At 45.6% G+C, this 13,366-nt stretch overlaps 2 protein-coding genes across 5 annotated transcripts in view; one reads left to right on the plus strand and one right to left on the minus strand.

The window, feature by feature from the left end:
* The window catches only part of CDC25C (cell division cycle 25C), a 36,618-nt gene extending 24,439 nt beyond the window's left edge, over window positions 1–12,179 (minus strand). The window contains exons 1-5 of the mRNA XM_069972910.1: window positions 11,932–12,179; window positions 8,456–8,686; window positions 7,824–7,915; window positions 4,655–4,700; window positions 2,219–2,248 (exon numbers count right to left, since the gene is read on the minus strand). Coding sequence (XP_069829011.1) covers window positions 2,219–2,248; window positions 4,655–4,700; window positions 7,824–7,915; window positions 8,456–8,655 — 368 coding nt within the window. The 5' untranslated portion in view covers window positions 8,656–8,686; window positions 11,932–12,179. The remainder of the gene's footprint in view (window positions 1–2,218; window positions 2,249–4,654; window positions 4,701–7,823; window positions 7,916–8,455; window positions 8,687–11,931) is intronic.
* LOC138794171 (oocyte-specific histone RNA stem-loop-binding protein 2-like) overlaps window positions 11,985–13,366 on the plus strand; it is a 32,598-nt gene continuing 31,216 nt past the window's right edge. For 3 of the 4 annotated variants that reach the window (XM_069972944.1, XM_069972948.1, XM_069972957.1), the window contains exon 1: window positions 12,337–12,448. In XM_069972944.1, coding sequence (XP_069829045.1) covers window positions 12,441–12,448 — 8 coding nt within the window. In that variant the 5' untranslated portion in view covers window positions 12,337–12,440. Of the gene's footprint in view, window positions 12,158–12,336; window positions 12,449–13,366 lie in introns of those variants that run through there. The other variant, XM_069972953.1, reaches the window with a different exon arrangement.

Genomic DNA, 13,366 nt, shown 5'->3' on the forward strand with positions numbered 1-13,366 from the left:
GCCTGCGTTCCTGATCATGTGTCACTCCATAGCAAAAGGCTTAAATTCATCCCTGTGAATGCAGGTACAATGTATTACCACTTACAAGGTGGTCAGTCAGAGACCTCTCTAGTTGAGTACCCAAGGATCTGAATAAGCCCACCTTTCCTTAAACTAGCCCACTATCACTGAAAGTCAAGTCCTTTCTATATAAATATCAGTGACTAGCTGTAAAGTATCCCTATAGCCTATTCAGGTATATATCCAAAGTCGCCCCATTCAAGGGATCTCAGTCAGAATAAGTATTAACTACTGTATTGCAATTGTATTCCAAGAGACTGTATTGCATGTACTGCACTTAAGATTTCAGCAAACCTGTTCCTGTTTAGGTTACCTAAGCGTCAGTGATTACTGTTGAACAACCTACACCTAACCTACTCCTAACCTAAGACGACATGTGTCAGTGTATCCAGGGGTGGGCGCAAGTGCCTCAGCAGTACACCACCATCTCACCCAGCTACCCAACATTATCAAAAACACTGTGGCTCTTAGAGGGCGAGGAGGAGAAAAGAAAACACAAAAAAGATGTTAAAGAAAGTTTGCAATATACAATCAATATTTTTTATTTAGTTATCAGGAAAACACGGCACTTCCTGTGTTCTGACTTATTTCCCTCCAAAGAGTCTAAACACAGGAAGTCCTGTGTTTCCCAGGTCATCTGCACGCTCACAGGGAAGACAGTAATTTGATTGATGGACGCAGTGACCTGTGACATTTTTTACAGGCCAGACTTCATGTGTTTAGTCTTTTTTTTCAACCTGCATAATACTAAAAAGCTGACTTCAGAAGACTGAACCTAGATTTCTGGTAAGTATAGCTTTGTTTTACACCATAACAGAAAGAAAAAATAATAAATGTATATTGCAAACTTGATTTCACATCTACTGTTAATTTAGACTTTGAAAGTTATAATGACAGGTACACTTTAAGACCAAAACAGGCTGTGTCATTAAGGGGTTAATGGCCCGAATGTAGTCAGCTAATGACTAATGTTCTGGCCACTTCCTGTATATGCATTATTTTGCTGAACTCGGTAGCATGGTCTGTTGCGCTATTGAGGACAGCAAGATTAATGTTAAAAGTTGCATTTAAAGGGGTTGTCCGGCGATAAAAAATTATTCACAGAATAACACACATTACAAAGTTATACAACTTTGTAATGTATGTTATGTCTGTGAATGGCCCCCTTCCCCGTGTCCCACCACCCCCACCCGTGTACCCGGAAGTGTGGTGCGCTATACATACCTGTCACGTGCTGACCACGGTCTCCGATCCTCAGCAGTGACGTCTTCTTCGGGCGGCCAGCGGATCTATGCAGGTATGTATAGCGCACCACACTTCCGGGTACACGGGTGGGGGGTGGTGGGACACGGGGAAGGGGGCCATTCACAGACATAACATACATTACAAAGTTGTATAACTTTGTAATGTGTGTTATTCTGTGAATAATTTTTTATCGCCGGACAACCCCTTTAAAGGGAATGGACACCTGCTCTGTGTCACGGTATACATCAACATCTCTTTTTTGATGGTGAGGTTAACTTATTCCTTTGATGTAAAGCAATATCGATATTGTTTGAACCCAGCCTTAAAGTGACACTGTCACCCCCTTTGTGCATTCTGACATCTCTACACAGGTGTAAAGGGTAAATTTAGCGTTTTTCATACCTTATTTCATATCATACGTCATGGTGCTTGTTCAAGTAAAAAGTTTCCTTTTATCAACTGCAGATTGTATTAAGTGGGCGTGGCCTCGCGTCATTAGTGCCACTTAGCCCCCGCCCATAACGGTTGACCCCGCCCCCTTGACACCCATTGGTTGGCTGGCGTAAGGGGGTGGGGTCTAGACCTTTTGGCCAGCCTGTTCCAATGGCCAGCGAGGGGGCGGGACCAACTGTGACGTTGTGGGCGGGGCTAAGTGGCACTAATGCTACAAGGCCACGCCCACTTAACACAATCTGCAGTTGATAAAAGATGACTTTTTACTTGAACAAGCACCATGACGTATGATATGAAATAAGGTATGAAAAACGCTAAATTTACCATTTACACCTGTGTAGAGATGTCAGAATGCAAAAAGGAGGTGACAGTGTCACTTTAAGGCACCATAAATTGCTGATACAGGGCTTTTCTTTCGAACTGTTTAGAAACACTCAAACACTCAAACAACATTACTCACCTTTTCTCTGCCTCAGGTTCTGGGGTAAAACTGGTAAAAAAAATAATTATAATAAATGAATAAATAGATAAATAAATAAGATTAAAAAAACTCATCAAGGATTTTATTACAGACCCTTGCACTTTCTTGAGCAGAACATACTCATATGAAAATTAGACACGTGACAAGTGGGCAAGATTTTCGCTGTTTCACTGTGAATCCACATTAGAATGAGAAACTCCAGCGATCTGAGTGACATTGAGCAAGCAGCAAAAGGAATCCTGTGGACTTAACTCATCGACACAATGGGTAAGAAGAGGATGTAAGGAATCGTTCTGATAAACAGGTGGTAGATAATGAAGCCAAGTGAACCTGAATTCTGATGCCAAATACAATGCACAACTTGTTTGTGTTTAGCACAGATGAGCAATCAATGGAAGCTACCAGTTACATTGCTGTATGAGTTAAGCAGAAAGGCAAGACTTCCAGTGAACAAATTTCCACTGATCAGTGATTCAAGTTTTTGTGGGCAAGAGATGCTTGGGGATATGAATGGATATGAATCTGATTTCTGTTGCACCATACTGATGGAAGAAACAGAAGTTGGCACAAGCAACACAAATCAATAAACTCTTCCTGTAAGACACAAGCGACGTAAGGCAACTTTTCTTGGTATATCCTGGGTCCTCTGAAATCCAGGGCTCTGGCGTCGGGTAAGCCACAGCTCAGACTCCCGAATTAGACTCCTGAATTTTATCAGGGACTGACTCAGACTCCAGCTCCTTTATAAATTGCGAGTCAGACACCAGAGGAGTTATTTATCACACTGGTGTAAAGTAGAACTGGCCAAGCAGCTTCTTCCAAATATCCTAAATGATCCTGGAGCGACTTTTGAGTGAATAAGGCAAAGATATAAAGCGGATTCTCCTATACTGGATGGAGCAGGTGGTCTTTTCTGCTGACAATCTTCTATGTTTCTAACTAAATTTTCACCATACACAAAAAAAAAAAACTGCTAACAATGACAGATACCTGTGCTATAGAGGTCAGCCATAGGCCCAGATTTATCAGTTCTTTCAGTATCCGTGCTCCTGAATCATCACGGCCCCACAGGAACAACCCGCTCAGCCAGTCAGTGACTACAGCTGTGTCCTGCCTCAATCACTGATTGGCTTTCTCAAACACACATGCAGCTTTATGCAGCCATAACACACTGAAGAAAAACACACTGGGGGACAATTATTATCATTGTGGGGAACAATAAGGGAAGGCGCAGATTCTTGCTTTCTCCCAGGCATAGACACCAGCCGTATCTCCTGCTCGCCAGGCAGGGAGGGTGGCATGGTGGGGAGGAAGTGTGGCCTTCTCCCGCTCCAGATTTATTAAGGTATACACCTGGAAAGGCGTAAGCCAAGCAAAAATCTACACCTGCTCTGAGCGGCGTAGATTTTTGCGCAATGCTTGCGCAGGGCTGTCCGGCTGTACTAAGAGGCATGCCCCTCTTTAAAAAATCAGGCTGGGAAAGGGGCTTTATTTAAAGCGTAACTGTCATTTCAGGGTAATTTTTCTGAAAACATTAAATATCAACAGTACAAGCGATTTTAAGAAATTCTAATAGGTTTTATGTACTAAAAGAGTTTCCTTCTGTACTGAAAAAGCAATCTCCCAGCCTCCCCCCTCACTGCAGATGAAGCAGGATTTCTGTCTCCATTATGTGGCTATGGAGAGGGGAGGGGCTGTTAGGAGTGACTGAGCACGGAGGATTTCTGCAAAGCACAACACGCTGCAATCTTCTCTCAGAAAGTTCATAGATAAGCACTGACCTTTCTGACACCTGAATTTAGCGTTTTAGGTGCCCAGAGAGTCTACAAACAGCTGACCTTCATGTCACCTCTTCCTGCTCCCTCATCTCCCTCAGCCCCTCCCCCCTTCATAGGCTTACAATGGAGAGAGCAGAGCCCGTCTTCACTGGCTTCTCTGTAATGAAGACGTGTTTGCCTGATAATGCACAGATAAGAAGTCAGGGGGGGGGGAGGCTGGGAGATTGCTTCTTGAGTACAGAAGGAGGCTTTTTGTGGCTGATGAAACCTATTACAGAGTTTCTTAAAATCGCTTATACTACTGATTTCTGCAATAAAAAAAACATGACAGTTACGCTTTAAGACTGGTATACGAGTACTCTAGTCTTGATAAAGGTCCCCCACAATCTTCTACAGGAGAGAACACACCATATTGAGGACAGAGGTTACTGCTACACTACTTTTTCTCCTTTTTATTACACAGGATATCACACTTTTATAGCTATCTAATGTGTGGCCAACTATAAGAAGCTATTCTGTGTGGATGGGCCAAAATACCTTTTGATACCTAGTAGAATCTCTGCCACAAGGAACTGCTGCAATTCTGAGGGCCAAAAGAGGTACGACATTTAGAGTATACATTTCCATTATTACTTACGGTTCTTCTGGCTGGATACATATGGAATTTGTAGAGTCTCCTTTGTCTATATACAACAACAAAAAAGTAATCTTACAAAGCACTCTCTTTAACGTTACCAAAAACATGAAGTGTCTAAATTTGTCTAAAACGTTTTTACTTCAGGGAACCCCTACTCCTATTTCTACTTCAAAAACACTTATTTTACTTGTCACACTGCTAACCATTGCTTTTATATTGCATACACTTAAGTATGGGAGTTCAAGGGTTACAACTGCATCGTTTTTGCCACACCAGGTCAATCATGTCTGGCTTTTATTCACATAACCTACCCACCAAAAACTCAATCTGAAGTGTCATTTGAGGGAGGTGTCTTCTAGGTTCAACCTCTTTCTGTGTAAGAACGGATCACTGCAGACTAGGGATGAGCGAATTTACAGTAATAGCAAAGCAAAGCGCTTCCCTAGTCCTGGTGGTCGGCTTGTCAGCCTGCTGCCTTTGAACTCAGTGCCGCTCACCATGCCTTGAATAGCTGGACCCAGTCCTGGGAAACTACTACCAGTTTTCCAGGATTGGATACAGCTTTTCCCGGCACCCGAAGCAGAATGGCATGGAGCAACACAGAGCTCAAAAGTATCCTGCCGACAAGCTGACCACCAAGACTAGCAAAGCAATTTGCTTCGCTATTACTATGAATTTCCTTACTACAGCCGCAGAGGGCTGGAACTTTCTAGTCAGTCTTGAGTTGACCAAGGGAGTGAGAACATCTGCTTCTGTCTCTTCTGTTTGCTGAGCGCTACACCAAGGCCTAAAGCCTAGACTGTCTCCAGTTGCTCAAGCTACAAGCAAGCTATCAGAGATCCTGTTTAAAGGGGTATTCCCCCCAAAATTATTTTTTCATTAATACGTTGGCCACCCATAGCTTTCCATCTTTCCAATATAAAGTTATTATAGATTCTGCACAGTTTTGCTGTTATCTAGATGCATTCACCGCCACCGAATGCATAGAATCATCATATCTCAGTCCAACCCGACACGCTCCCTTCTCCTGGCCCCCACCCTCCGTGTCGTCTCTTGAATAGGCCGGGTTAGCGCTTCTAACCCAGTCCACTGAAGTGAAGGAGGACACTGACAGGGTGGCTGCTGTTGGAGAGGGAGACAGTGATCAGTGAAGCTGTCACTGTCTCCCCTCTCTAACAGCAGCCACCCAGTCACCCGCACCATGTGCTCCCCCAGCCCCATATCACTGTTCCCCCCCTGACTGTGTTGCCCCCCTGCCCGTCACTCACCCCCGCCTCGCTCTCACCGAACCGCCCCCCCCCCCCCCAAAACTCACCAGTGGCACCGACCCCGCTGTCACCCGTGACACCCTTCCCGCTCACACCCGCGGCAGCCACAGATCACTGTTCCCCCCTATCTGCCCACCTCGCCCCGTCACCAGTACCCCCGTAAACCCCACTCCCGAGCGCTCACCCATGGCACCCGACCATCCCTCTGCCATAACCCCTGCCACATTCTCACCCGCGGCAGCTGCAGCACACTGACGGGGATAGCTGCTGTAAGAGAGCGAGAGACAGTGATCAGTGCAGCTGTCACTGTCTCCCTCTCTCACAGCAGCCACCCCCGTCACCTGCATCCCCACTCTCAGCCCCAGATCACTGCCAGCCGCCACTAGTACCCCCCGGCGCTCACCCGCGGCACTGACACCCCCCAGTTTGGCCCGCTTTTCACCCTGTTCACCCGCAGCCCTGTGCACAGTGCGACACCCTCCCCAGTCACCCGTGACCCCCCTCAACTGACCTGCTACTCTGCTGATTCAACTCTGCTACCCCGCTGACTCACCGCAACTCTGCTATATCTTGTGGATATCAGCTCTGCTACATCATGGACCAATCAGGCATACGCATTGCATGATGGGAGATTTAGTTTTCTGGCCAGCGCCATGTTGGATATATTTCGGCTTTTTAAAAAAACTTGTAACTATGGAACGTAAGCAGCTAGAAATACGCGAGACGGCTCAAAATTCTCAGGGGGACTTGGTGAGTAAGGCCAGCTAGGTTTGGGAGAATTTCATTTTTTTAAGCTCTTGGGGGGAATACCCCTTTAGGTTGCTACCCAAGACAGATGTGATCAACACATACTAATCAGTGCACTGGTACAGGACGGAGAAAACACCTCCTTCACTGCAGCCCTGACAGCTCCTCTGTACAAGTGTAGGAGAGAGGCACAGAGTTTGTAGAGCCCTGGTAGCACACACCCTGCAGAATAGCGGCGGTAGTATATGGGGCTAGCAGCGTGGCGGTGGAGAATGGAGGTCTCTCCTCCGTTCTGTACCATTGCAGTGATTACAATGTGATGCCTTCTCCTCCTGGTGACACGTCTTCTGATCTGCTCACACTAGAGATGTTATCCTGCGTGCAGCAGCTGTACAACCCACACATCTAGGACTTACAGCGCGGCAGGAACAGGAGGCCTCTAGGAGGCCACCAAGGGGGACGGGGTTGGGGAAAGTCTGCTCACACCGGAACTGTCATCAGGTTTTTAGCACTTACACACCACGGCAGCTGCTGCAAAGCCTGCACCTCCGGCATTTTCAGCGTGCCAGGGGCACGAGATAATGTGACATCAGAATAAGTAGCCAGGAATTCATCCTCCGCTCTACTCACACTGGAGCTGTCATCCTGTATGCCAGTGCCACAGAGTCCGTGCCCTCAGGGACTTACATGGCTCTCCCTCCTGTCCTCACCATTGTAGCAGCCAGTCACTAAGGGGTGGGGGTGGGGGCCGGGCTACTAGACCCAGACTACCACCAACCGTCGTCATGCCTTATAATCACCATATGTGGTTATGCAAACTGGAGAGTCACAGCTTGCAGAACTACAAGCGGTGACTCTCTTGTTTGCCTAACTACAACCACCAGTAGTATTTCTTCAACCACCTTTTTTATTTCTGCTCTCACTGCTAAATTAGCAGTTGACAGAATTATAATGGAGCCTATGGAACATAGGTTTTGAAATAACAGCAATTATTTGCCTTTAAATGGCGACCATCCACTCAATTCCAACAGTGTGTTAACATGGCCTTTCTGTGTTTTCAATTCATTGCTGGTTTTGGTTGTAAAATACTGACCGAAACACTGAGCAAAAATACTGTGTGTGAACATAGCCTATAGATGTAGTTAAAATCTTACCTTTTGGCATTTTAACAGGCGAGACAAAATTTTGCAATCCAACTTCATCCCCGCTGAGATCAGACAAATTTAAGCAACGTTTAGGAGTGTCACTGCATGGACAAAAATATTCACAAAGTCAGTCAGAGTTTTCAGACGAAAAAAAATAAAAGAAAAACCATTACAACCCAATATAAATTAGAGGGACTTTCTAATGAAAACTTTTCTTTAATAATGTTTACCCTGTTGCTGATCAGCTGTGACCACGAAGAACTTCCTGGGCAGTGACCACTGGAGGTTATATACTAGCTACTCATCTGAATAGTCAACCAATAAAACGACTGGTCACAAAACACTTAAAACCTGGCCATACTCATTACATTACAGTACACTGAACCTGACCATTTTGAGCATTTTAACATTAGGTGTTAGGATAGTGGTACATATTATTTCAGGACATACTATTTTCAGGGATTACTCCACCCATTTTGTGGTAAAACCTTGATAAAGTTTATTGAAAAGTTTTTAAAAAAATAAATAAACCAACCTACAAAAAACACGAGTTGAGCAGACACATATTGTTCCTACATTTGGCAAGTTTTGTATGAGAATAGATTTGAAATAAGTCTAGATGCACTTTAAAAAATACTTACCCAGTGAAAGTACTGAGGTTACTAAAGCCCATGGCGAGGTCTGTGACTGGCGTTAATGGCTGCTCTGGAGAGAAAACTACTGAAGCATCTTTGTCTCTCAGCAGATTTAAAATCATGCGACAGTTTGTTCGGAAATGAAGACTAGAAGACTTCATGCCATCTGATGTTATGGAGTGATTGTCTGCCATGGCCTCACGCATCAAGTCTTACAGAACCTTGAGGGTTGGAGCGCTACAAAACAGGAAAATTCAGAAACACATATGAAATACACATCCACACTATCACTTCAAAATACAATAACATAATGAACCCCTAGTCTCATTAGCAAATCCCCATAGAAAACCTCTCTTCTTCAGACTGGAAAGAATACCACTTCCTGAAGGACATACAGCAGCTAATAAGTACTGGAAGACTTAAGCATTTTTAATGGAAGTAAATTACAAACCTCTGGCACCAGTAGATTTGAAATAAAAAAAGAAAATGTGAACTACCCTTTTAAAAACAAATTCCCTTAATTTGATAGTTTGTAAAATATTTGCAAAATCACTTCATCCCCCCTCCCCCCCCCCAAAAAAAAAAATACTCATTACACTTGAAAAAATGCTCTGAAGTCTTGGCCACTTGGTGTCTCCTTTTCCTGCAATGAACTGTGGTGGGACCCCGGGTGAAGTTCTGTCAGAGGACTGGCCGGTCACTTGCTAGATGGTGAAGTGTGACGCCACTCCGGTGGTGTTTGGCCAAGATACAGCCAGCCCTCGAGATGTTACTTCGTGAAGCCAGTGCCAGTGGGGCACACATGTGGTGGCACGCCTGCTTTTGTTTTAGAAGGCCAGTTCCCCATTGGACAGTGTCCTGCCGGGCTGCTAGGGGGTCCCTTTGGATAGTGTAATCACGGATGACCAGAGTGGTGTAGTGACCCTCCCGGACTATTGGAACTGCCACCCAGAGAAAGGGGTAGTGTCCCAAGGTCGTGGTGTCGGTGTAAGGTGAAAGATCACAGAGACTATCATAAATAAGCCTGTTTTACTACAAAAGTACGTGCTTGCAGCAGGTTACACAATTATGATGTTTCTATTGATAAAGCACTTGATAATACACTTTTAGACAAATACTTGACAATACAGCAACTGAATCTGCGATAGCAATGTAGTATAGAATACAGTCGTTCTGACCGAGTAGTGTGCTGAGTGATACAAAGAAACAGAGTAGCAGAGAGGAGGATGTCGTGAGAGTCTCAACCCAAGTAGTACTGTGTTCTGCCGGGATGTTGGAGGATGAGGCAGAAGAATACTTAGAAGAAGAAAAACGCTTGTGCCTGTGTATTGACCTTTTGTTAGTCTTCACATCACCTTATGCCCACTAGATTTGGCTGAACGGTCCTAGGGGGTGACACAAGACCTCAGACCTTGTTACCTGGGATGAGCAGAAGTGTCCTGTCTTGCTTCCTACCCATACGGGGTTCTAGCTTAGACTGACAGAGTAGGGGACCTGGCAGAGGGCCAGAGCTCAGAGAGGACCACTGTAGAGAGCCATCTAGCTTGCGTCCTTCCTCTACAATGTCTAACACGAAAAGACATACACACTTCCTCCACCCATGGGACTTCCTTCCTTCATGACATCTAAAGTGCTTCAGCTGTGCATCATCTGAAAACACATATCTAATACAGTGACATCTAGTGGCGAAACTTTATTACTACTTTCATCACCACTTCTATACAATAAGTACAGATTTTTCTGAAGGGTGTAACCAATAGTAACACCCGTGGTAGGACACCACAGAACTATCCACTGCTGGCTGGGAAATTCTCTCTTTAGTAACAGCTAGATCATGACAGAACACATGACGTGGTTGTCCATATCCAAGCAGTACATTTAATACCCCACTGGACGTGGTGTTCTCTGCTGCCACCTTAGAGCAGTAGCAAATCCCCATAGAAAACCCCTTCTGTTCTGCATAGTCCCTGTCAGACAGAGGTGGCAGTAGAGAGCCGACCAGCCTAACCGTGGCTCGACCCCAACCCCCCTTCAAACGTTACCTGGGTGCCTTTTTTGGCTCTCCTCCTATGATATGTTTGAATAATCCTGATCCCACCTCTTCCCCATTACTTGAGCATGTAGCCGCCTGACAGTATCGCCCTACCCCATAATTTCAGGGGTAGTGAGTTACTCTACATGCTGTGGGCATCTATGACAGCATGTAGTCTTAGGAATAATGTCCTCACCAACCTGTGTGTGCCACTGCTGGAGGTAGTCTGGAAGCAGAAGACCCGCAAGAAGCTTTGTGGAAGGGGATGTGTGTTAGGCGTACTGGTGCCTTACTGTCAACCCCCTGTCCTTGTGATGTTGCATACCTTATGTGTATTCCCCCCCCCCCCCCCCTCAAGTTACTGCCTATTGGTTGTATTAACCAGTTGAGCCGTGTTAGATGGTTTGAGCACTTGCACTTTAACTGCAAAATATACTTACTGATTTTTATTTCATGTGCAGTGGGGAACATTGTATTATGGCATTATTACTATACTAGATATACTCATTCAGGGGGGATCTTGGTATCCCATTTTTTGCATTTGTGTGGTTATGTCCGTTCTGTAATGAATTCTTTTCATGTGACATCACACGCACCCCAGTGTTGGTTCCTGTGTAAGTGTTTTTTCTTTATCTTTTGAAACAATAAAGAACATTCATATTTTCCCTATAAACGCTTTCCCTTTTGTTTGTATATATTGAATTGTGCATTGGAATTTTTTTTTTTTGTGTTGGGGATTTTTTTCTCTGTTAATTAAAACCTTTGACATGTCAAAAGTTTTCCCAAACGACAGGTACACTTTAAAGTACAGTGTGTAAAAAAAAAAAAAAAAAAAGACGTGGAGCAGATGGGTAAATACGGCTTATTTTTTCATTTCGTATTTATCCTTGGCTTCAAAATCCCCAAAATTCACTTTTTGGGGATTTTGGGGGCAGCTTCACACAAATCGCAGTGGATTTCATGTAATCGCCACCCCCTTTAACCTCTGTCTGCTGGTGAACACACTACCAGTCCACGCTACGGCCTGCTTCTGTGGCTCCCGACATCCTGCTCAGCCAATCAGTGGCTGGGGTGGGACAGTGGTACTGATTGGCTGAGCAGGATGTCAGGAGCCACAGAAGCATGGACTGGTAGTGTATTCACCAGACCTCCATGGGTTAATGGGGTGGGGTTTACATACAGTGGGATGAAAATTCTGCAGCAAGTATGTAATCCTAGTCAGACTGACAGTATGGGAATCGCAGCGGATTCTGCTGTGTGTGACCCGACTTATATAAGAAAAAATATAACACGATAATGGAAGCAAATTTCCATAGAAGACTAGAGCTCATCCTCACCAGGACAGCCCGGCAGTTACTGAATAGACTCAGTACTATGGAGAAGTGGCAGCCCCTTCTGGGGACAATAGATACGACAAAACGCATGGAGACATTCACACTATGGTGCTCACGTTCAGTGGAAGGTGCTCGTCATCCGCGAAGGTGACCCTCCGTCGCCATAGACACCATCAGTACATGCCCGCTCCGAGCTCGTCCTCCCCAGGCCCACTGTCCCTGACCGCTAGCACCGAGCCAGGCCCGGAAACCTAAAACTACCATAGAGCGACCAGAAACCTAGCACTCCAGAAATTGAATTCTTCCGCCTCAACCATTGACCAATCATCGAGCAGCATGACGGTAAGCAGCGCTTAGACCGACCAATAAGATAAGGAAGAGGTGAAGGCGCTCGGGGAAACAAGTGGGCGTTGCCCGTTTTGAAACATCCTCTACTTTGATTGGTTTAGCCTAGTGACGTGTTAGGGCCGCGAGCCTGTGATTGGCGGACGAATCCCTATCACGTAGTGGGAGAAGTCCCCGCTATGTCACTAGATTACACATACAAGCCCCGCCCCTGGGTGACGTCGGCGGGACTTTTAAAGCCCGGGGAGGGGAGTGTCTGCGATCAGCTGTTTCTTGAGCCATGCAGCGGTATGATGCGTGATGTATGCTGCAGCTTGTGTGGGGGCCGGGGGAGGCACGCTTCAGTGTACAGCATGGCTATAGATGGGGAGCTGGCAGGTGATCTGTCCTGCACTTGCACCAGGTGTATAGAAGAAACTATAGGGGTGCGGAGCTGAGGCCACCTTACCCTCAGCTGTTGTGGCTGAGCTGTCTGTTTGCATTAGGGAACGTTGTATCTTTCTATGCTGTGGGATCCCTTAAGTGTTTTTGCTCAATCAAACTCCTTCTGTTCCTGTGCAGGAGGCTTGATAAATCCGCAGCCTGGCGTCACCATTGTGCAGGCTGTGTGACCGTCTTACAGCCAGAAATACCCTTGCTGAGCTTGACTTCCCACTGTTTGCCTCCTGCTGATGTGCTGCAGCCATACCGGGAAGCTTTCTACCATCTGATGGATCTATGGTGCCTGTATCCATCTTCAGGGTACCTTCATCCCTACCATGATATTGTCACCCCCTTCCCACATAAGGTGTTCTCAGCACTCTTCTTATTGTGGATATGCCCCATTTTACTGTGTAAAGGATTTTGTAGAGGTCTGGTGAAAATGTTTATAAAAGTATTGTATTGCCCCACAAAAGTTATACAAATTACCAATATACACTTATTACGGGAAATGCTTATAAAGTGCTTTTTTCCCTGCACTGACTACTGCATCAAGGCTTCACTTCCTGGATAACATGGTGATGTCACGACTCAACTCCCAGAGCTGTGCGGGCTGTGGCTGCTGGAGAGGATAATGGCAGAGGGATGCTCAGTGTCCCTCCAGTGCCCTGTGTCCCTCAGTGTCCTCCTACCATCATCCTCTCCAGCAGCCACAGCCCGCACAGCTCTGGGAGTCGAGTCGTGACATCACCATTTTATCTAGGAAGTGAAGCCTTGATGCAGTAG

The sequence above is a fragment of the Dendropsophus ebraccatus genome, chromosome 1 (assembly GCF_027789765.1).
Source record: "Dendropsophus ebraccatus isolate aDenEbr1 chromosome 1, aDenEbr1.pat, whole genome shotgun sequence".
Taxonomy (NCBI): domain Eukaryota; kingdom Metazoa; phylum Chordata; class Amphibia; order Anura; family Hylidae; genus Dendropsophus; species Dendropsophus ebraccatus.